At 44.7% G+C, this 25,021-nt stretch overlaps 1 protein-coding gene across 4 annotated transcripts in view; it reads right to left on the reverse strand.

Moving 5' to 3' along the window:
- Positions 1–8,534: 8,534 nt before the first annotated feature.
- Positions 8,535–25,021, reverse strand: part of APLP2 (amyloid beta precursor like protein 2) — an 86,853-nt gene continuing 70,366 nt past the window's right edge. For 2 of the 4 annotated variants that reach the window (XM_060605242.3, XM_060605239.3), the window contains 10 exons: positions 24,834–24,908; positions 23,466–23,624; positions 22,267–22,395; positions 19,545–19,644; positions 17,861–18,013; positions 16,259–16,294; positions 13,114–13,199; positions 11,867–11,941; positions 11,336–11,491; positions 8,535–10,047 (listed from right to left, as the gene is read on the reverse strand). In XM_060605242.3, the coding sequence (XP_060461225.1) occupies positions 9,946–10,047; positions 11,336–11,491; positions 11,867–11,941; positions 13,114–13,199; positions 16,259–16,294; positions 17,861–18,013; positions 19,545–19,644; positions 22,267–22,395; positions 23,466–23,624; positions 24,834–24,908 (1,071 nt within the window). In that variant the 3' untranslated portion in view covers positions 8,535–9,945. The remainder of the gene's footprint in view (positions 10,048–11,335; positions 11,492–11,866; positions 11,942–13,113; positions 13,200–16,258; positions 16,295–17,860; positions 18,014–19,544; positions 19,645–22,266; positions 22,396–23,465; positions 23,625–24,833; positions 24,909–25,021) is intronic. The other 2 variants (XM_060605243.3, XM_060605240.3) reach the window with 1 other exon arrangement.

Consider the following 25,021-nt stretch of genomic DNA (forward strand, 5'->3'; position numbering starts at 1 on the left):
TTAAAGAAATAAAATACCCAAGAAATTTATATTGATGTTTCCAATTCAAATTAAGGACCACAGGGAATTGACAGAACTTTATCTTGTATCTGTATTTTTTCCCCACACTGAGAGTCCTTGCTCTCATGTCACTTTTTTTTTTTTTTTTGTCATATCTCCTTTGTTAAATGAAGGTCACAGGTACAGTTTTCTCATTAGAGTTCAGTGACTTTGATTTTAATGGAGTTTTTATCAACATGCCAGTTTACAAATAACAGAATTCTCTAGTTAATTTGAAGGGGGAAAAAGTTAAAAAGAAATTATTAAAAGATTCTTAGGAAGTTCATAGAATCTTTGGGAGGGCCAGAGAGGCAAGAGGGGAGGAAACACAGCCAGGAACACGGCCAGCCACAGTACAGGGCTGCTCAGGAAGTCCCTGCTGCTCCTGTCCAGCTCATCCCTGTGAGACTGACCCTGTTCCTCAAAGCTGCCTGCCTCTACTGTTACTCCAGCCAGAGACTGACCTGTGTCCTTTCTTTGTTCCCTCCTGAATGAGTCTCCTGTGAGTTCATCTCATTGGCAATCCTGAGTTAGGTCTGTGCCCTACCTACAAGCCAGTTGAGAAGTCGAGTTCTGTTTCCTGCCTTGGGTAGGCAGGACCCTTAATATGGAAATCTTCCAGATATAGGAGCGCTGCTCAAAAGGTACCCTCGTGTCTGTGAACTAGGCAACTGCAGGTGCTGAGCTGGTAGTCCGGAGGTGCTCTCAGAGCCTTTCTAGAAAGAATTTAATTTTCTTAACGTTTATTTTTTAGAGAGAGAGAGAGAGAGAGAGAGAGAGCATGAGCAGGGGAGGGGCAGAGAGAGAGACAGAGACACAGAATCTGAAGCAGGCTCCAGGCTCTGAGCTGTCAGCCCAGAGCTCAACGCCAGGCTCAAACTCTTGAACCACGAGATCATGACCTGAGCTGACTGAGCCACCAGGCATCCCCAAAAGGCATTTTATTTACCCCAAGCTACTACTTATTTGATACTCTGTCTAGACAGCAGCACTGAGCACTTCCTTTTGTGAGACTTCCCCTCCCCTAACCCTATCACCCACACATCCAAGTTCACCCCTTTTTCCATCTGATATGTGTATGCCTCAGCCTACTCCCAGTCCCACAGTGCTACATGGGGCCTACGTGGGCTTTCTAAATAATCAGAGTACCCTGGAGCGCCTGGTTGCCTCAGTCAGTTAAGCATCTGACTTCAGATCAAGCCATGATCTCGTGGTTTGTGAGCCTGAGTCCCACATGGGGCTCTGCACTATTAGTGGGATTTTCTGTCTCCCTCTCTGCCCCTCTTCCTCTCTCAATCTCTCTCTCTTTCCAAATAAGTAAATAAACTTAAAAAAAAAAAAAGTCAAAGTACCCTAACTCATTTGCTTACATTCTAAGTTCAGTGCTCATGTGCCTAGTTAAAAGAACTTAAGTTTTAATCAAATAACGTAATATACGTCTGTGTGGTTTTACAAGATTGTTGCAAAATATTATCTTCACTGCAATTAAGTAGATAATACCAGTACTTCAAGCACAGAACAAGAAAATGTCCACAATGACATTTATTTACTTATTTATTTATTTGAGTATAGAGTTGGAATTCAAACTCAGGTTTGCTTCAAAGCTTTGTATTTTTTTTTAAATTTTTTAATGTTTATTCATTTTTTGAGAAAGAGACATAGCACAAGCAGGAGAGGGGCAGAGAGAGAGGGAGACACAGAACCCAAAGCAGGCTCCAGGCTCTGAGCTGTCAGCACAGAGCCTGATGAGGAACTCAAACCCACGAACCACAAGATCATGACCTGAGCCAAAGTTGGCTGCTCAACCAGCTGAGCCACCCAGGAAACCCCCCCTTTTTTAAAATGTTTATTTTTGAGAGAGAGAGAGAGGGAGAGAGAGAGAGAGTGTGTGTGTGTGTGTGTGTGTGTGTGTGTGTAAGCAGGGGAGGGGCAGGGAGAGAGGGAGACAGGGGATCCAAAGCAGGCTCTGCGCTGACAGCCCCAATGAGGAGCTCAAACTCCTGATCCGTGAGATCATGACTTGAGCCAAAGTGGATGTTTAACCACTGAGCCATCTAGGCGCCCCCATAATGACATTTCTACTCCTAATACAAGCCTTCAATGGCCACAATATCAGGTTACAATAATTATCATCTGATCAAGAAGTTGGTTAAAAAATTCTAAATCATTGGGGTGCCTGGGTGGCTCAGTTGATTAAGTGTCCAACTCTTGATCTCAGGGTCAGGAGTTTTGAGCCCTGCATTGGGCCCCACATTGGGCATACAGCCTATTTAAAAAAAAAAAAAAAAAAAAAAAAAAAAAAAAAAAAAAAAAAACCCTTATAAATCATCAAGACCAAAGTACTGTTCCTTTAGCAAGCCCTGTGTACTGGAAAAGATATGTTTTCAACAGTTTAAAATAATAATACCTGGGGCACCTGGCTGGCTCAGTCAAAAGAGCATGTGACTCTTGATCTTGGGGTCATGAGTTTGAGCCCCTACCTAGTAGGTAGCCAAATTAGGAAGAGCCAGCCAAGTTGGCTTCAAATTCCCACTTGTAACATTATAGCTGCCTCTTACATTTTATCTTATTTTATGGAAAAGAACGTATTGTGAAAAATTTCAGAAAACGTAGTGTCATCGGATTGGCTGCTTTGGTAGAATAAGGAAATATTTCCAGATAAAGTTCTGGTGCTAGCCCACGTGGAAAACTTAAATGTACAATATGTTATGAAATGTCTTCAGTGTGGTTATTTGATAAAAATCAGGAACACTTAAAATATGGTAGAATCTTTGCAATATTTTAAAATAAGATTGGAAGTGACCAAGAAAACATTTTGTTTCATGCAGATTCATATTGCGACAAAGTATTTAAAAAGTTGTTGAACTTAAAAGATGTTGCACTGTTTGTTAAGTTTTTTTTAAGCTAAAAACACCTGTTATAATTTGCTTTTTCTTTTTTTTAAGTAAGCCCTTGGCCCAACGTGGAGCTTGAACCCACGACCCCGAGACCAAGCCCTTACAAGCTCTTCCGACTGAGCCAGTCAGGAGCCCCTGATTTGCTTTTTCTTCCTCCTTTCCTCCCTCCCTCCCTCTCTCTCTCTTTCAATTTTTTAAATGTTTATTTATTTTTGAGACAGAGAGACAAAGCGCAAGCACAGGATAGGCAGAGAGTGGGAGACACAAGATCTTAAGCAGGCTCCAGGCTCCAAGCTCTCAGCACAGAGCCTGATGTGGGGCTTGAACCCACAAACTATGAGATCATGACCTGAGCCAAAGCTGGACGCCCAACTGAGACACCCAGGCACCCCCTGATTTGCTTTCTCCGAAGAAGCTTATGCAATGGAGAAATTGGAAAACAAATGTGTGGAATGGTGTCCATTACTAGGTTATTTTGCTGTTGAAAGTGATGTCTCCCCTAAAAGCCCTGTTTGTGTACTTAAACTCAGAAACAGAATTGACTGATAGGATTGTGCTAGAACAGGCAGAGCCAATAACCCACTTCTCTCATCCAGCCTGTTTGTGCAAGGTGTCCCTCCCAGCTCTTTTTTTAATTTTTATTTTTTTTACATTTATTTATTTTTGAGAGACAGAGAGAGACAGAGCATGAACGGGGGAGGGTCAGAGAGAGAGGGCAGCACAGAATCGGAAGCAGGCTCCAGGCTCTGAGCTGTCAGCACAGAGCCTGACGCGGGGCTCGAACCCACAGACCGAGAGATCATGACCTGAGCCGAAGTCGGACGCTTAACGGACTGAGCCACCCAGGAGCCCCCCTCCCAGCCTTTTGTTTGTTTAACAACTTTGAGGTGTAACTGATACACAGTCAACTACACATACTAACAGTGTACAAGTTTAAATATACCCATCAAACCATCACTATGATCAAAACCTCGGCTTTGCTAGCCATTAAGTAATGAAACAAATAGATCTTGGGCCAGACTTTTAATTGCTCTAAGCCTTCAAACACAACTTAAAAATAATAAAATATGGAAGAGCATAGCATAACTCTCCACTCCTTCAGTGTGGAGGAGGGAGGAGGACTTGGTGAGAGTATCTTCCCAGGACAGACACTGCCAGACCCCACCTCAGCCAGGTGAGCAATGCCAGCAACAGGGATTAAGTCACAGTGACTTGATATGGTGTGATGAGCATGACACTGTATTCTTCCTCCCGAGTAACACAAAACCTCAGGGTCTTAGGAGACAAATATCAGACACATCCCAATAGAGGGGCATCCTACAAAATACCTGACCAGCAGTCCCCAGAACTGCCAAAATCATCAAAAACAAGGGAAGTCAGAGAAATAGTCATGGTCAGGAGGAGCTTACAAAGACACAACCAAGCGGTGCCTGGGTGGCTCAGTCGGTTGAACATCCACCTTCAGCTCAGGTCATGGTCTCGCAGTTCGTGGGTTCGAGCCCCGCGTCAGGCTCTGTGCTAACAAACAGCTCAGAGCCTGGAGCCTGCTTCAGATTCTGTGTCTCCCTCTCTCCCCCTCCCCTGCTCATGCTCTGCCTCTGTCTCTCAAAAATACATAAACTAAAAAAAAAAAAAAAGACACAACTAAATACAAGGTGATATCCTGAGACAGAAAATGACGTCCAATAAAAACTAAGGAAACCTGAATCAGCTCTGGAATTGGTTGCGACAGAATGAAAGCAATCACTTTGCTTGCACTAAAGCTAGTAATATTTTACTGGACCCAAAAAGGCTCTATTAGATAACATTCAAAAAAGTAATTTCATCTTTTTTATACTTTCCAAGTCTCTCTTTATTATATACATATATATGTGTGTGTGTGTGTGTGTGTGTGTGTGTGTATATAACTTTCAAATAATTATACATATAGGGCACATATTAAAGATGTTTCCTTTTTTTTTAATGTTTATTTATTTTTGAGACACAGAGCATGAGAGGGGGAGGGGCAGAGAGAGAGGGAGATACAGAATCCAAAGCCGGCTCCAGGCTCTGAGCTGTCAGCACAGAGCCTAACGTGGGGCTCAAACCCACAGACTGCAAGATCATGATGCCCAACCGATAGAACCACCCAGGCACCCCTAAAAATGTTTTATTGATGGAGGTTGCTACTCTAGTCAGAGCCACTGACTTCAGTATCTGAAGTTTGATCAGAGCTAGTTAGGCTAACTTGGCCATGGAACTATTGAAGACTCCCAAGTAATGCCCCATCCATTTCAAGAATACAGAAATAAGTATCTGAATTCTGTCTCTTGTCCCATCCTCTGGACACCTAGGCTTCTCTACAGCGGTTTCATACTAACAGCCTGCAGTTAAGGAGTGTTAAGACAGAAGTACCCCCAGACGGAAGTACCCCATTTCACAGTAGGTAACAAAGGCAAGATAGTCTTATTTTAGAAGAACCACTTTACCGTTTGTCCCAGAAAAAAAAAGAACCTGTTGCACATACCACAGACTTTGGCTCTGCACTGATTGGCATGTGACCTTGTGGGCATGTTTCAACTGTGAAATGAGAGAAGCCATGAGGGCCCTTCTACTTCCTTCTCTTCATTTTCTGCATGCCCATCACTTCTAATAAGGTAAGACTGTACGTTCCTTTAGAGCAAACCCTTGGGATTCCTGCAAATCTGAGGGACTCGTGTCTCCTAGGGTAAGAGTATCAGTGTGACAGCAAGTGAAACCAGAGGAGATTGCCAGGACACCTGGGCTGGCTCAGACCTCAGCTGCTGGGCTCTGATTTGTAACTGAGAGCAGACAGGGAGGTAGGAGGGCCTCGCACCAAAGTCAGCTCGGAACTGCTGGCCCCTGCTGCTGATGACAAGGTGGGCAGGGCCACATTCCCCAGGAGGCAAAGCTGAGTCACCAAGGCAGAAACCAGGAGATGAGTAAGTTTCTCTCAGTCCCCAAAGAGGGGACGGTGCCACCAGGGAGCAGAGTGGAGCTGGTCTAGGGTGAGGCCTGCTGGGAAGTCCTTGCTGGACACACACTCATCGCTGTGGGCGTTTCCTTTCAAAATGAAAAAACATACTCTTTATAGGTATCATATCTGCGTATCTAGATCAATCCAGGGTGAGGGAGGCCTGTGAGCCTAGTTGCCAGCACATTCGAGTCTAATCCCAGCTGCTTCCGTACTGACCATGTATGGGTAACGGATGTGTAAGTGAAAACACTGCAATTTCACCAGCCCCAAACTCCTCTGGGGCCCATCGACTGGAATGTTGGTAATGGATAAAAGTCCTAATAGCCAACCAGATGGATGGGTCCTAGTTGACAGGCACCAGCTGTGGGATGACCCCCAGGACCTACTGTCCTCCAGGACAGAGGTACAGCGAACAAGGCAATTACTGGAACAGCTCTGAGCCTGGATCTCTGCTCCATCCCTTACCAATCGAAAGGCCTCCGCTTTCTCTAAGAACACCCATGCTGTAAAGGTTAAGACAATTAAATGAGACACTGCATGTAAAGCAGCTAGCAGATGGCAAGCACTAAAATAAATGAAGCTGGGCTGTTAGATTTAGAACCAGATAAGGAATGCTCAAACTACACTTCCCAGCCGATATTGCAGAAGGTCAAGTGACAACGCTTTTGAGACCACTCTGGCAGAAACTGCCTTTAAAAATTAAGTTTTTTTGTTTTTTTTCCCCCCATGGCTTTCCTGATAGCCATGTAAGTGGCCAACGCAGGAGGAAGAGGCAGATGGGGAAGTGCTGATGGTTATAAAGAACCAGCCTGTTCAACTGGTTTGTTCCATGGTGCTTCCTGGCCACAGGTTCGTAACATGCACATTCATTATATTCTAGAACCGTAAGCAAGATACATGCATTGTATGTGTACACATGTACATTTACAGACGCATATGCAATGTGACCTTAACTGCACCACGTATGTAAACTGGCATTACACTCAGCTGGGGTAAGAATGCTAAGATTAGCCCCTGAATTTACTCTTCTACATGGAGCTGGACATTAAAAAACACTTAAATCACCAGTGAAAACCACCCCCAGGGACAAAGAGCCGTAAGCAGACGGCAGGTAAACAAACCTCCTTCAATGAGAAAATAGCACCTCCTAGTGGTACATCATTAAACAGAAATCAGGGCTGGAAATACTCTGAAAGTCCAGACACAGGCCCCACTCATTGTTTCCAGTTCCAAAAAGAAAAGACTTGTATTAATAAATATCAATAGCTCAAATTAAATTTTGCTGGACAAAACTCTCAACTAACTTTCCCTCTTGTTACTTTTTTTACTACTACAAAGAGAGTGTGTACACACGCAACCGGGGGGAGAGAAGCAAAGGGACAGAGAGAGAATCTCAAGCAGGCTTCACACACAGTGCAGAGCACAACACAGGGCTCGATCCCACGACACCAGGATCATGATCTGAACCAAAATCAAGAGTCAGACGCTCAACTGACTGAGCCACACAGGTGCCCCACACTTTCTTTTAACTAACCATTGATCAAATAAATGATTGCTACACATTTATAGGAAAGGAAAGATGTAATTTAAAGAAAACTTAAAATTCTGATACATAAAAACTCAGATTTGTCATCATGAAAAGGGATGTCAAAAGAAATAGTAAAGCAGCTCCTACGAAATTTTAAACTTACAAATTCACAAGAAAAGGATACAAGATAAAACAATCACCCAGATTATAGACTAAAACTACATAAATAGAATTTTTTTTTTTTTTTTTAAAGAGGAAACAATCGGGGCACCTGGGTGGCTCAGCTGGTTGAACATCAGACTCTTGATTTTGGCTCAGGTCACAATCCCAGGGTCTTGGTATAAAGCCCTGCATTGGCCACCATGCTGTGTGGAGCCTGCTTACGACTCTCTCTCCCTCTGCCCCTCCCCCATCCTGTTCTCTTAAAAAATATAAACAAACAGGAAGTAATCAAGAAGTCCAAGGTTTAACCAAATTAGCATTTTAGAAAACATAAAATATGGTGGAGGAAATCAAAGATACCTGCCTTCAGATTGAAGGCATTTTCCCTTAGTTTTTTTAAAAGATTTTATTTTTTTTAAGTAATCTCTACACCCAATGTAGGGCTCAAAGTTAAAACCCCAAGATCAAGAGCCACATGCTCCACTGAGCCAGCAGGGCTCCCTTAGTTTTTATTTATTTTTTTCAATATATGAAATTTATTGTCAAATTGGTTTCCATACAACACTCAGTGCTCATCCCAAAAGGTGCCCTCCTCAATACCCATCACCCACCCTCCCCTCCCTCCCACCCCCCAACAACCCTCAATTTGTTCTCAGTTTTTAAGAGTCTCTTATGCTTTGGCTCTCTCCCACTCTAACCTTTTTTTTTTTTTCTTCCCCTCCCCCATGGGTTTCTGCTAAGTTCCCTTAGTTTTTAAATGAAAAGTGGAATTAAAGCCTAAGAGCCTAACTCGCTGGAGCGAACGAACCCCTGCCCCTGCGGTGTGGCTCGGCAGTCCCCTAGGCAAGGACGACACCCAGAGTCTGGAGGGCAGAAGGGTTAAAACCGTCACCACGGATTAACAGCGGGCCAATGACACAAGGAGTCTTGGTGGAAGTTAAAGTATTTATTGATGTGTTTAAACTGTACATTCTCCACAGATCAGATTAAGGAGTTTGTGGGTGAACTTTATCTGTGCATAGTGGGAAGACACATGGATAAGGTGAAGGGGAGGAAGAAGAAGACAGACAAAAAAAAAAAAAAAAAAAGTCACAGGAAAATAGAAAAAAATACACCACAGGTTACCAGAACCTTCAGAATTAAAAAAAAAAAGAGGGGGAGAGGGGAGGAGAAAAAAAAGGAAAGAAACAAAAACAGAAGAAAAAGAAAAAGCTGTGAGCATCATCCACTATACAAGCATCACAAAGACTCAGGTGAAGGAAACAATCTCCAAAATTTTCCACGGTGTCTACAGAGCGTTTCGCATAAAACATGGAACATCCTCCTTGCACGTCAAAGCAAGCCCCCCCACCTTCCCTCCCAGGCGCATGGCCACCTACCACTGTGGTCTTTGAACAGCAGAGAGGCTGGTGCCAGGCGAGGGTGGGCAGAGAAGTCAAGGTACAGTGGAGAGGGTTGAGGGCCAGTGCCTTCCGGGGGAAAATGTCCAAAGGGGAAAAGACAGCACATATGGACGTTACTTGGAAGGGAAGTGAGCAGTAAAAAGCTACGGTCAGTAACGGCAGACAGTGGAAGAACGTCATATACAAACTACAGGCTAATTTCTGTGGAAGAACTGGATTCAGAAGGAAAGCAGTAGTGGATGCCCTAACCTGTATACATGAGGCTCTCACTAAAAGATGCCGGGGCTCAAATGCTTTTAACCTCCTTGGGACACCAAGGTACCCAGCACTGGGAACACCTGACTTCCAAAGAACTGGTCCTTTAAAATAATTTTGCAAGAGTATCATGAAGTGTTTGAACGGTCAATCACGGTTCCCCTTAACATTTAGTTTCTGGGCAACTTTCTGAAAGCTAGCTCATTTAACAAGGGAATACTGCCTTAGGTTTTTTATTTTTTATTTTTCCTAATAAAAACCAGGACAGTGAATGAGCCTAAAGGAGTGACGCATACAATACAGCTGGAACGGCCTGCATATACAGTCTATCACCAAAAACCAACATTTCCCATTTACAGAGCGCGTATGTAAGACAATACAATGGAAGTGGGATTTCTGATTAATTTAAAAAAAGAAAACTACATCAAATATCTGCAATAGATCATTTTTTCATTTAAGGTTTATATATCATATATTGTTATATTAACATTTTTCACCCATTTAAAAGAATGGAGATTGTGATTCTACAGTAGTACTTTAGAGTCCTAACAATCCAGAAGGTCTGCACATCAGATGAATCCTCTGGAAGCACTGCTGGTCCAGTAGTTGATCCAAAATGCTGGACCCCTTCTAGCCCACCTGCAGCACCTCCCCCAGCAGGCACTGCCACTTGCTTTCTCCCACTTAAATCTGCATCTGCTCCAGGTATTTGTAGGTCGGGTTTTCATAACCATGGTTCTGCATCTTGTTCAGGTGACGCTCTTCTGGGGTGAGCATTGGGTCAACCTGGAGGAACAGAGACGGAATATCACTGCACTGTACCACAAGAGAATTGCACAGGACGTCAGAAGACCTAAGGTGTTTGCTGTGCACTCCCCTGGGAAGCGAGGTCAACCGGGTGTCCCATTTCCACTGGGGACACCACACAAGAGCTGGTGGGGAGGACACAGGAGGAGGAGAAAGAAAAGAAGAGGGTCAGAGAGGCTTCTGAAAGTGCAAGTCCTGAAAGCTTGGTCCGAGTTAGAGAACAGAGTGAATTGAATTTACTAGCACCACGGTGACGACCATGTCTCGGTACTGCTACTTACTGTTTAGGACAGCACAGGGGAGCGTTCCCTAGAAAATAAGGACTGGGACCCCAAGATCCCTGGGGTCTTTTCCAGCTCTGAAATTCCACAATGAAGTCGGTGTCCAGCAGGAGGTGGACATACATCTGAACCAATTTTCCAGAGGGTATCATATTTTTTTTTTTTGTTTGTTTGTTTATTTATTTTTGAGAGAGAGGGAGAGAGGGAGTGAGCAGGGGAGGGGCAGAGAGAGAGGGAGACACAGAATCCGAAACAGGCTCCAGGCTCTGAGCTGTCAGCACAGAGCCCGACGCGGGGCTCAAACTCACAAACCGTGAGATCATGACCTGAGCCGAAGTTGGGACACTCAGCCGCCTGAGCCACCCAGGTGCCCCGTACCGTATTCTTTACTGTATTTGTTTTCTGGAACCAAGACACCCCGGCCATTCCCATCCCCCACCACAAAATGAGTGGTAAGCAGTTCTAATTATGAACCAGCAGAAGACGGAACAGAAAACAGCCTGCTCTGGCTCTAAATTTCCTGTTGCTTTTCTCCGCCGTTAAAAAAAATATTACTTCTATTTCATATTTTTAAGATTCATGATTGCCAGGGTTGCCTGATTGGTCGTATACCTGGTTTGCTCCTTAAAAAAACAAGTCAGTAACAAGAACAAAAATAAAAAAGAGTATCAACAGTCCTCATTCTCAAATATCTAACATACCTGAAAGAAGAAAACACTCAGGAAGTTTTCACCCTCTGCAGCATAAAATGCTCTTATGATTTCCTCACATTCACCGTCGGAGCTGGCAACAGCCCTTTGTGATAGGACCAACATAATTCGGTTGGGACTGACTTCCAAAACATGATCTAATAATCCAGTGAGTAATTTAATTGAAGTGCAGCACCCACGAAGTTAAGATGTCTGAATTCCATAAGCCTCCCTGACTGCACAGAGCAAACCATCACCACCTCAAGGCCAAGTCACAAGAGAGCCCCTGCTACTCACCTCCACAATCCCATGGCTGATGGTGCCATACTGTCTCTTCCTCAGCATCACCAGGCTGATGACTATGACCGTGGCGATGGCCACTGCAATGACCAACAGCCCGATGAGGGCGCTGCTGCTCAGACTGAAGTCCTCCCGCAGTGGCCCCACGGATTCCTACGATAACAAAGTAGATGTGCGACAAGGTCTCAGCGACTCTTCGCACAATGTGAAAGATGGCGAGCGGGAGACCAGCAGCTCAAGGAGGGCCAGGCCCCTGTAGAGTCGTGACTCCGACACTGAGGGAACTCTGAGATGCTGCTTTCCAAGGGACTATCCCTATGAGGAGAACTCCCACTTTTTCCAATCTCCATCGAGATCCTAATTTTAGCTTTCTTACCCAAAAGTATGGAAATTGGGGATGGGGGTCTTTGAGAGTTTGAGACACCGAGCGTCTCTCCGTTTTCCACTTGAAATGAGAAGACAAGAGAGAAGCACCCGAGACCCATGGGAAACCTGGCATTTAGGTTCCGGAGCTGAACACGTACGTACCGGCTCTGTCTCCAGGCCGCCAACCCTCTCGGCATTGAAAATCATTTCCTTAACATCCAGGGTCTCGTCGATGACCTGAAATGGTACAAAAATGTCAGCAACTGGGTGGAAGGGGACATTAAGCATAAACGGAGCTTCTTTTCTACTCCACTTATGATTTGGTGGAGGGAGGTGGATACTGAGGATACCCACTAACCAAGCAGTTCTGTCACGTCCTTCTAAATCCACTCACCAAACCCCTAAAGAAGCAAGTGTGGACACAAGTTACTGTATTGCAGCTAGTTCCCTAAGTGCTTCCACTTGCCTTTTCCTTTAGGTAACCACTATGGAGTGACATTACAGGATAAATTACCAACAATTCACGTTTAAATATCAAACTCAGGGGGCACCTGGGTGGCTCATTCAGTTAGGCGGCTGACTTCGGCTCAGGTCATGATCTCGCGATTTGTGGGGTCAAGCCTCCTGTCGGGCTCTCTGCTGACAGCTCAGAGCCTGGAGCCTGCTTCAGGTTCTCTGTCCCCCTCCCTGTCTGCCCCTCCCCTGCCCACAATCTATCTCTCTCTCAAAAATAAACAAATATTAAAAACAATTAAAAATAAATATTGGGGCGCCTGGGTGTCTCAGTCAGATAAGTGTCCGATTTTGATTCAGGTCATGATCTCACAGTTCGTGAGTTCGAGCCCCGCGTCGCGCTCTGTGCTGACAGCTCAGAGGCTACAGCCTGCTTCAGTTTCTGTGTCTCCCTCTCTCTGCCCCTCCCTGCTCACGTGCATGCTTGTGCTCTCTCTCTCAAAATTAAAAAAACAAAATGAAACAAAAAAAAAAAACTCAGTTGACAATAATCCAGAAATATCAGTGATAGAAAATGATAGAATAACTAATAGTGTGTATAAACCAAAGGCAATATAAGAACCAAACCCGACTCTATTCCATTTACAAGTTATTAAATCTCTATACTCACTTGAAAATGGCCTTTCATATTTTATTCGTATCTTTAGTTACAAATATATTTCCCCCACTGTATCGCAAGAGGAGAGCTACGGCTGAAAAGTAATTCTTTATTCCTTCTCATACCCAGATGCTAAAGAATACAGCAGATTTGTGGGACCAGTTGGAGTCCACCCATCTTGTACCATATGGAAAGTGAACACAGGGAGGTTCATTTGGAAAGCCTCTAAAACAATGCCACTCATTCTAATTAGTCTCAAAATTAAAACAGGGCAGGGCGGAGGGGAGAAATGGCTCACCATATTTTCGTCCACTTTATTCTTACTGTTAATCACTTTCTCCTCAGCACCGATCAGTCCTCCTTCCTGCTCTCCTACTCCAGATCCTGTGTGGAGAGAGATCACAGCTGAGCGTTTCCCAGGATGGGCTGATCTCATGCCAACCTCACAGAAGCAGGGGCCCTCACTGATCACCTCCCCCGCTGCGACATGATAGGCTACTTTGTTCCCATTTTTGAGGATGCACTGTGCTCTATAAGGATGAATGGTACAGGCATTTTCAGAGGACCGATGAGTTTAATGGAGGAGGAGAGAGTGCTTACTTAATATCCAACCTGGAAAAACGGAATGACAGCCTTCAGAAGAGAATGTTTATTGTAAGATAAACAGAAGTGGAGTTCAGAGGCATTCTAGCACAGAAAAACATGTAATACCCGTATGTGATACTACCGAGTGCCTATAAGCCCACAACCTGCTCCTTCAACACTCTGCGCTCGCTCCCTTTGGATGGAAGAACCATCACACCAGCAATGAATGTGCACATTTGTCTCAAGCATCTTATTTTATCCCACAGGCAATTCTTTCTGCCTGAAATACCCTCCCTGACCTCCAACCCTTCCTAGTTGTCCTTCAAGCTGCAGCTCCTCTTGGGAGACATTTCCAGCTTACAGCACTCGAAATCACTGTTTATCCTCATTTTCTTCTGTGTCTCCCTCTAGCCTGCAACCCTCTGAGGGCCTGGATCACAGATGTCACATCTTCAGTGGTCATTCAAGAATGAGCAGGAAGGAAGCATTCCACAGACAGGGAGAATTCAAACACGAGGGTGGAAGGTTCCTTTCTGTAAAGGGAGCAAGACTAGCCACACTCCTCTTGTCAAGGTCAGACATCACCTGAGCCGACATCACTTGTGTGTGGCACGCCAAATGACAGCATCCAAAGATGCGGCTCGACTGAACCCAGCACGAACCCAGGCAGAGGAAAAGTGAGGAGTGATCCTCCTTATTTTAGCTTCAGAAAGCATGTGATTTCTACCTACTCTATGAGTTTTTCATTAATAAGATACACAGTTCAATATAAACATCTGCAATTTGAACCTCTTATAAACAGATCAACTGGATGGCACACTCCTCATTCTAAGGTGATCACCTGCATGTGAGTAGGACTCAAACATGAGTAAATGCCAAGCACTGCTGTCCCCGGGCTGACACTAGGCCCAGCCACAGCAAGGCCTTCCGGCTCACAACCAGGCTCGTTGTTGACACGGAACCACCAGTAACAGCTGCTGCAGGTGTGGAATGTGCGGGCTAGCTAATGCGTTCGTTCACCCATCAGAAGGCAGCCCAAAATAACACTGGTTTTTCCTAAAGTTTTCACCTTAAAGAGCAATTTCCCAACTTGATTCTAGGGTAAGTTAAATCAGGCCTGGCTTTTATCGTCTCAAAATGCCACTGAAACAGCAATAGTGCACTTCGACTGAGAAGGAAGAATCTAGAAAGGTGCTGTCTCAGCAAGGCTGTGGATGAACAAGCCTAGTAAATTCTAACCCTTCCATCACTTTCTCTCTCCTCCTCCGGATTTTAAAGGTCAGAGGGCAGAATCCTACATGAGAAATAACACGGCACTGAACCAACTAATTTAAAGTCCTATGACCAGTCTAGACTGTTCCGATATTCCTTTGGTGGTGAAACTCACGTGTTCTCTTAAACACTGACCCAAACCACCTTGGTTTTATAAAAGGCATAATCAAGTGATGTTAAGAAAACAAAAGTTAATGTTTAAATTATTCCAACTAACAACAACTGAAGTATGTGGGCGAAAGCCAGGTAAGCTTCCAGGAAATTCATCTTTATCTGTAAATACCTAGGATGCATGGTTCAGAGTCACCTCCAAGAAGAGGCATATCCAGGTAGAATAAAACCAAGCATTTAACACAGAAGTGATCTTTACAGGATTGAAATTGCACTCTTCTGAGAAAAAGCCGTGGCACAAACCACAACATCAAATTCTTAGAGAACACCGTGTGGTGCATCCACAGCTGGTCGAAGTCAGCAGGCTCATAAAACACACACTGAGAACATGAAGCATATGCACTTATTCACAATGACCCTGGGACTGTGGACCACCCAACAAGCTGGGGAAATGCAGCGGCCTTTTATGTGACAGAAACTGCATAGGCTCTGAAGACAAAGCAGCTGGGTTTGAGTTCGGATTCCTCCATTTCTTACAGTCAGGACTCTGAGCGAATCATGCAGTCTGAGGCTTCTCCAACCGCCTAATCTGTCAGAGAGAGCTAAAGCCCCGGCCAGTAGGTGTGCTCAGTGCATGAAGTGAGGCCACGTACGCGAGGCACTCGGCGTGGCGCTTACACAGTCCCAGCCTGTTCTGAAGCTTGGACACTCACTACCACACAGCAAGAGTCCACTTGTCACAACCCGTTCCATCCATCAGCTTCTAAGTGTTTTGAGTAATGCTAAAGTCAAGACGGAGACTAATGGCGACAGACAGGTGGGCACAGACACAGGGCTGGGTACAGCTGAAAGGAAAGGGCAAGATGTAGTGGAGCAGTGAGGGGGATGGGCAGGGGGGAAGAGGTAAAAGGAACCGACTCTCCACCTGCCCCTCAATTAAGCATATTTTCAAATATACTAGCAATTCCACCCAACCTGTTTAAGTTGAATATACATTTAAAAATCTATCCGGATGAGGGGCGCCTGGGTGGTTCAGTCAGTTAAGTGTCTGACTCGTGGTTTCAGCTCAGGTCACGATCCCTTGGTTTGGGAGATGGGCGCAAAGCCTGCTTCATTCAGATTCTCGCTCTCTGCCCCTCCCCCACTCACGCTCTCTTGCTCTCTCAAAATAAATGAACTTAAAAAAAAAAAAAATCTACCCAGAAGAAATGTCTCATAAAAATATGTTTTGATTACTCTGTATTCTCTGGATATCCAGAAGGAAAGTTTAGGATGGGCACCTTGTAACCAGTACCACTGACACCAGATTCTAAGTGCTGGACCCAAGGCCACTCTGGCTCCCCTCACAGCCACATCTGGAGAAATGAGGTGGAAAAATCTCAGGTGATGGTATGAAACAGAAAATGAGCCTCCCGACACATGGGGGAAGTGCAAAGGAATGGAGGTCTTAAAGGGAACATCTTTGACAGACCAACCTTTTTTCATTGGATGGTACAACTCCGGCTGAGTGTCTAGCAGAAAGGAAAACAATAAAAAAAAAAAAAAAAAAAATAGCACAAAAAAGGAGATTAAGAAAGAAAATGGCTTCTTTCAAAATTGCTATCTTAGAATTTCTCTATAACGTAAATAAAAAGTATTCTTCCTTAAAAACACACCTGACACATCCCATAAACAAACCAGCAGTTAAAAGCTACAACATATGACTGGAAGGTAGGAGAGAAAGAAGTAGGTCTGTCTTGGGGGGAAATTTGGGGAGATTCCCAAATTATTTAGCTTAGCCCACAAAGTTATTTTTCTTAGAAAATAACAAAAATACAGTCAGTATCGATTGTGGTTTTCTAACAAGGAGACAAGGTCCTAGTGCGGATCTGTCCGAGATGCCCTCACCCCAAATGGGATACGTAAGCACGGCCACCCTACAAGCCCATGCAGGTATGGGATTTGTAAGTGCAGGTTTTAGGAACAAAGTGAGATCTCTTTACTTCTCTGGCTCCTTTCTCACATTCCATTTTACTATCGCAGGGTCAACCGTACGAGTTGGTACCTTTGGGGTAACTTGTTCAGAAGGCATTCTGTTTAAGTCTGAAGGCTGAGTTGGATGTACCCCATCCTCCCCATTCAGTACCTTCTTCAGGCCTCTGTCCCAGCACTGCTACATCTGGTCTGAGGTAGGCGACAGTACCCAGGACTGCAGGACCACATCAGCTTGGGTTCAAATCCTTACTCTCCACCCACAGGCTACGTGAGCCTGGACAGACACTTAACCTCTTTAAATCTTGGAATCCCCAAATGAGGACACTCACAGTACCTACCTAAGAGGGCTATTTTGAGGATTAAATGAGAGCATCCGTGCACAGCGCTTAGCTAAAGCTGGCATATGATAAGGGCTCTATAGCTGTGGCCACTATTTTTATCACCACCACCATCAGCAATAGCAGCAGACAAATAAATAGAAACTGATTCCACAGCCTAGTCTCAGGGCACCGAGCTGAGCAGCTTGTTTATTTCTGGTGCAGACCCACAGCTTTTAAAGATCCTTTTAAACATCAAGACCCAGCAAAGGAATAGAAGAAAGTGTGCCAGACAGAGTCAGAGGGACATGGCTTCTTATCACCCCCAACACTAGAGGTATCACCTTGAAAAGTCACCTCTGTCGTCTCTCCACTGCCTGCTCCCCAGCTTGTTATGAAAAGCTAATGACCTAATATAACGTGAAAGTGCTCTTTAAGCAGCAGAGTGACTTCCACATGCAAGGTGTCATACACTCTGAAGGCAGCTGACAGGACCAGAAAAAAAAAAAAGAGGATTTCAGCAAACCATCTCTCTAAAGTGGGAGAAATGTTACTAACCTCATGGTGATACTGAAGCCAAGGATCTGAAGGCACCCAGCATGGTGCCTGCACACAGTAGGTGCTAAATGAATCCAGTCTCCATCTCCCTGCCCAACTGTCACCAAGAAAATAGCCCCCCTAACACAACCCAGGTTCAAAATTCTACCTTCAACTTTCCAACCACAGGCCACCGGCCCATCCCCGCCCCCAGCGCCGCTGAGAAGCTGCGCTGTCAATCATACACACCTTCGTTCTCAGGTAAGGACGGGAAGGGATGGAAGGGGTGGAATGGTGGGATCTCATCACTCTCCTCGGAGCTCACCCGGACGTCCACGGGGGTTTCTGAGATAGAGGCCGTGAACTGGTCCATGTCTGCACGCTGTTCTTGAAGCAGCTCATCTGACAAAGAGAGGCATGGCAGGGAAGCGGCATTCAGAGGGACCACCAGTGTGAACAAGGCTAACTCATGGCATTACAGAACTTGGGATCTACTGAGGGGAGCATCTCGCCAGCTCGCAGTGGACAACTCCCTCCTGCCTGCACCCCCGACCCTGTAGCACCGCGGAACCCCAGCGCCCCAGAACTCCTCTTCTTTACCAACTCACTCTGGTTCAGTGGTTTCATCCGACGGCACAGTTTTAAATGCCATCCATAGGCCACGATCTGAAAATCTGTACCTCATATCTACTGCCCGACCTCCAGCTCACTGAACATCCCCCTTTACACCCCCACTTAATGTCCAACTTCTATTTTATCATGTATAAAGAGAACGCTTTTCCTCAGTCAAGTGCGGCATCACCATCCACTCAGCTGCTGACAATGGAAGGCTGGGCATTACCCTCGATGTCTTCCTGTCCCTCACCTCTGGCATCCAACCCAGCAGCACACTGTTCGCCCTTCGTCTGCAACGTGCCCGAAAGCCCCCACATCTGTTTATTTCCTCCATTACCATCTTAGTGCCCACGATCAGCATTTGTCGCCTGGATTTTTACAATTGCTTCCTGGCAGGTTTCTAATTTTAATAGCACATAGCAGCCAAGTAATTTTTTCTTTAGTTCATGTTCTTTTTTAAAGCATAATTCAGATCTGGTCACTCCCTAGTTTAAAGCTTTCTAACAGCTTTCCATTTATCCTAGAATAAAACCCAGACTCCTTGATTTTGCTAAAATCTCTGAACAAATTGGTCTCTGCCAACTTCTTTGGCCCCATTTCTCCCTCACTATGTTCTAGTCACACTGATCTACTCAAATGTGTCCACACTTGACTTAATCTTCAGGTCTCTGCAGTAGTCATTTCCTCTGCTAACAATGTTTTTCCCCTTGTAGTCTTTGCGTGGATGGCTCCTTCTTGTCATGTGGGTCCCAGGTGACTGCGCCCAAGACAAACCCCTTGACCACCCAGCCACTCTCCACCATTCCACCCTATTTGATGCCCCCACATGGCACTCCTTTTCTTGTTTTCCTGTCTGTCTCATACTATAACATGACTCCAGGATATACGGTCTACACCATTTTCCCTCTGTGACACACAGTAGACACAATAAATATTTGCCAAACAAAAAAAAAAAAAAAAAAAAAAGAAGACCAGAAGAGAGAGAGGAAGTGAGAATGTGTGTAAAATAGGTGCCTTGAAATGCATCAGCAATTAAGGGGGAAAGGGCAACAGGAAACTCCCCGGTCCCTTGCAATTTCACACCCTCAATTTTTCTTCCGGTAACAGAGTAAAGGTTAAGAAACTCAAGGCTCTGTGGCTCACCGCCAGTACATCTGTCCCCAGGTTACTCCTTGACCTTACTTGCCACGTAAGCCCCAGTGAATTCCAGACCTAAATCCTGGAGTGCTAATGCCTAGCTTCCTGGCCCTTGTACTGCTGCCACCCTTGAGTCTTGGCCAAAGTCCCTCACAGACCTCAGTACAAACGCAGCACCCACCGATTTCCTCTTGGATTTCTTGGGCTACATAAGGTACTTTGTAGAGCAGTGAGAGGCTTTGGTTCCTTCTTTCTTCAATCACATGGAGATGTGTCATCACCTGGAAGTATAGTATGGTGGAGAGACCTCGTTACCAACAGAGCCAGGCCAGGACAAAGCTTGCAGACAGGACACATGCACACACTTCCGCAAAGATCAGCGGAAAAAGTATATTCTCTGCAGAGTCCAGCAAAGCAGCCAGGCAGAGGAAATCCATTAATCCCCATCCTTATTTACTGACCACTGAAATCTAACAGTCCCCCCTTATCTGTGGGTGGTACATTCCAAGACCTCCAATGGACGCCTGAAACTGCAGACCATACTGAGTCCCCTGTATACTGGGGTTTTTTTCCCTGTATGACAAAGCTCAACTTATAAATTAGGCATAGGTAAGAGATTAACAATGACATAATAAAGTGGAACAATTATAATAAAGGTTATTAATGGGGTCTCTGTTTCTCAAAATACCTTCTTATACTGTATTCACCCTTCTTCTTGTGATAATGTGAGATGATAAAATGCCCACGTGAAGCAAGATGAGTGACGTAGCACTGTGACATAAAGGTAGGCTACTACTAACCTCCTGATGATACATCAGGAGGATCATTCACTTCCGGGTCACGGAGGACCGCAGAGAGCGAAGCCTCCGATCACGGGGGACTGCTGTATAGGAGTATGTGCAGACTGTGTGTAATACCCCTTGGCAATCTGAGAATTTATCCAGAGAGTGTTCTGAGTTAAAAACAAAATTTAAAACCTTTCACTAGGCAGTTATTCATTTGATTTTTATATGAGGCACTTAACTAACTGTACTAATTGAGCTTAAAAGAAACCTAATCTTTTGTTTTTTTTAACGTTTATTCATTTTAGGGGTGCCTGGGTGGCTCAGCCGGTTGAGCGTCTGACTTCAGCTCAGGTCATGATCTCGAGGCTCGTGAGTTCAAGCCCCGCATTAGTCTGTGCTGACGGCTCAGAGCCTGGAGCCTGCTTCGGATTCTGTGTCCCCCCCTCTCTCTCTAAAATGAATAAACGTTAAAATTTCTTTATAAAAAAAATTTTTTTTAACGTTTATTTATTATTGAGAAACAGATGCTCAACCGACTGAGCCACCCAGGTGCCCCAAAAGAACCCTAATTTGTACAATGCGAGATACTCGGTAAGGTTTTGCTGAGTGAAAGAGGGAAAGAGTCCATTTTTACCACCAGTCAGATTAGATGGGGTAAAAAAAGGAATGAAATCACTGGCTAAAAGCAGACTGGCATGGAGAGGGGGCCATTCACGGATTTTGCTTAGTGAAGTAATTGCTTGAAATGATTATCATGGTGAATAACAGAACTAGTTCATTCATATTTAACTAGATTAGTTATTCCTTCAAAACTTTACATTGAGGTATAAATAAACCTGACTTTAAGGAGTGATCAAGACTTATCTACCATCCCTGTTCCACAGTTCACTACCTTTTCTGAATGCAACAATTCCGGATTGTTCATACTTTTTAAAAAGGAAAAAAAAAGCCATCAAAACTGGTCATTTACTTGTGAAGGTTTTGGGGTGGAAATAAAAGGTGATGTGGGCTAACGTCCACCCCAAGGCCACAGTGAGGCATGTCAGGGCGGGTATGCCTGTCTGGTTACACTGGCACTTACCATGCTCGTCCTAAAGAGGGTGCTCTAAGCCAATGGATTAATTATGTGGGCTTGAAGCCATATAACATGGCCAAACGAAAAAAAATTAAATGGAAAGATGCTTTTATTGTAGATTGAGGTCTCTCTGACCTTTAAAAGCAGGGATGAAAGTAATTTAATTTTATATTTGCCATTCTTTCAATCAAGTAAATTGACGGGAAAGCACCAGAGTAATAAGTGCCTGAGAGAAAAAATGCAAATGGAAACTGAAAATGCACCACCCACAGTCTTGGCGTGTGTGGACATTGTCATATTTCAGATGAATTAAGGAGCCATTTGACTGAGGACGGTTCCTATGCCCACAGGAGAACAAGAACCACAGGGCAGGGTACTGGACATCAGTGTCCTCACGGTGAGCTGTTGAGCTCACATGAGGGGTAAGAACACCACCACACTCACATCCCAGACCAAATGCGCACATTACAATAGGCTGAACATATTCACCACTTCCCAGAGTGTAGATAACACCACAGGGAACATGCAGAAGTTCATGTAATTCAGCAGCCAAGCTTCACTGGAACTAAGGGCTTAGAGCACAGAGCGAATATCACACGGGACAGCTGGGGTTTCCCCCCGAGGTCTGCAAGGGAGAGAGTTCCACTTCCTGGGCCATCTGGTGTGGCACTATGATCTTGCTGGCACACAACTCATTCCCTAGTTGTTAATTTAATACACTGATCAAGGTCTCTCCTTTCCTTCTAGTCTCACTATATAAAAATGGCTGTTTTTCTGTAAAATACTACACGATAGATAGTCTAGTTTTTCCACTAAACTTTCAGAAACTCTTTACGGAGAAAGGACTTAATAGAACAAAGTATGGAAAAGAGATCTTAGAAACTGTATTTTTGCAAAAACCACCTCTTGTAATCTAATAATGTCTTTGGAAGCCATTTATCACTTTCCAAGCACAGCTATCAGTGTTGCCCAACCAACGGTCGAAGCGGCTTCTCCCCGCTAGAGACACTCTCCTGCGGCAATTTCGACTGTGTCTAGTGTACCTGGGATTTCATCTGGGCCGCCTTCTCTGGGTCAACAGCCAACACATGCTGGTAGTGACGGATGGTATGCAGACGGTCTTTGTTCTCAGCACGGACGTAACGCCGCAAGGCCTGGAGGACGCGATGAGGCTGCAAGAGAGAACAGCAGTTTGAATATCCAGGCACTAGAGAACTGAAAACAGGCAGGAAAGCAAGGCTTAAAAAACTCACCTAAGAATGTAAAAGCCAGCCGGGCACCAAGAAGGAAAGCTGTGCTTTTTAAAGCTTTTAAGCTTCTCAAGTAAGAAGAAACTACCTTTCTACACAATGTACCAAAAACTAAGTTCCAAAGTTATGTTGGCTCCTTAAGAACAGTATTTTCCAGAATCTCTAGCCCTCTCAATCTGTCCTCTTTCCTAAGCTCAGTGTCCGACACCTTAAATTGCAAGGTAGGCAGTCCCTGTGTCACCCAGAAAAGGCTCTGCTTGCTCACCTAAGAAGGATACCAATACCATTCTTCCCAGTATTTCCATCCCCCAAAAGCAAGGTAGGTTAGAGCGAAGGGACAAAGAAGCACGAGACCACCAGCACCAGGGGCTTCGATATAAGTCCCTTTACCCTTTTCTTCATAATCTTATTACAACAGCGTGTTCAAAAGGCAAGTTTTTATTCTTTGAAAGTAAAGCTACTATAAGGGGCGCCTGGGTGGTTCAGTCGGTTAAGCGTCTGACTTTGGCTCAGGTCATGATCTCGTGGTTCGGGTTTGAGCCCCACGTCGGGCTCTGTGCTGACAGCTCGGAGCCTGGAGCCTGCTTCGGATTCTGTGTCTCCCTCTCTCTCTGCCCCTCCCCCACTCACAATCTGTCTTTCTCTCTCTCTCTCAAAAATAAGCATTAAAAAAAGCTACTATAAAAATTCAATAATTGAGTAACTACCAACCCATATCCTCAGATTATGCTTTTCCAGGGTAAGACACTTCCATATCACTGGTGGCATATGCAAGCATAAAGTGTAATGCTAAGGTGACGTAAGAACATACTAGAACATGACACCTTTTTTCCCTTCTTCTCTCCTTACCTCTCTTCCCTTGCCAGAACTCGTCATAAAAATGTAATTTTTTTGCTGACCCGTGTCAGGTCATCATACATGTTCTACACATACGCTGCTTTAGAGGAGGTGACCTCGAGTATACTGTTCTCTGGGCTCTGCACACCACTCACCCGTGGTGGGTCAGACTGCAAGGCAGCCAGGTAATTCTCCAGAGCCATGCGGCGGCGGTCATTCAGCATAGCTTCCACCCGAGCCAGGTGGGTTTCCACCAGCTGCTGCTTCTCGCTGGCTGCTTCCTTCTCTAGGGCTTTAACCATAGCTTGGAAGTGCTAAACCAAGAAGGCAGGAACAACGTGAAATTCATGGTACCTGGAGGAAGTCTAAGCAAACAGCGATACCCCAGGACTATGCCTCCTCACCTAGAGCCTGTGTAAGCCGGTAACAGGTCCAGAAGAGTTAAGCAAGGGTAAGACAGACGTAAATATACTCTGATTGTTGTCAGGAAAATTACTTCCTAATCTAATGAGAGCATGTTAAATCTGAGGGGCAGTGGACTTCTTAGCACTTTTGCTCCTGAAATCACTAGTGTGGCAAGCCCCTATGCGGGCTTTCTCAACGTGCCCTGTGCAAGAAGGAATGCTGCCCTTTCCACATTGTGGCAAAGGCACCCCAGATCCGAATCCTGAGACACAGACCAACAGGAACTATATTTTGAAATATATCCCAGTAATGTGGTAGGTTATGCTGAGTCATTCACACTGATGTCCTGAAGGGCAAGTTGTCTGTGGAAAACCTGGCCAGGCTGAAAGGTAAAGTTTAAGGCTGTGGAACTAAATTTTAAATTTCCCTGCACAGGATGCACTGGCTGCATAGAAATTAACTCTTAGATTTTCTAGATGATTGCTAAGAAAGAAAAGGTGTTCCAACAGAGTGTTAACCTCCTGAGAAGATTTCAGTTCATCATAAACACAAACTGATTTAAATGCAATCAGCTTTATGAAACCCAAACCAGTCTTATAAATTGCAATCCCTGTTCCTAACAACACTCTGTTCTATTGGGGGGGTGGGGGGTGGGGTGGGTGCTGCTGCTGATTCTAATGTTACATTCTTGCAAAGCCCGAGATGAACTGGCATCACTGTTTTATTGTCTGACTTTGACTTTTCAAGAAGTCAATAAATAAATAAATAAATAAATAAATAAATAAATAAAATTCAATGCTGCTGAAAAACAAGTCACAGCCTAAGAATGAAGATGAATTGAGGATTTTTGCCAGGAGAGCAGAATTAACAAACACAGCCAGCTAAGGTTTGCTTCCTGGCATGAATTAGGTACACTGGTTGGTCCCCTGCTTTCCTTCTACCATTGGTGATCAATTCTAGAGAATGCTAGTTGGGGGGTGGGGGTGGGGAGGGGGAAGGCAGTTAAAACTTGCTGTAAGATAAGCTCTCAACTAAGCGAAAGGTGTCAAACGGTAATTTCCTGGGAATGTGGCTCTGACTGGACTTCAGAGATTATGTCCCTGGAAAACACATCTTACCTGAATGAGAGTCTGCCTTTCTGCTTTCGGGAGGTTCTTGGCCTGAAGCTCAGCCTCTTCCCATTCTTTCTTTACCTAGAAAAAGGTCAAAGCCAGTATCACCAGAGAGTCATCTCTAAAACAATCCCCCCATTTTCTAACAATACTGCCAGGCCCTGAAATCTAATGTAGGAAACTGTGCAAAAGGA

The sequence above is a fragment of the Panthera onca genome, chromosome D1 (assembly GCF_046562875.1).
Source record: "Panthera onca isolate mPanOnc1 chromosome D1, mPanOnc1 haplotype 2, whole genome shotgun sequence".
Lineage (NCBI taxonomy): Eukaryota > Metazoa > Chordata > Mammalia > Carnivora > Felidae > Panthera > Panthera onca.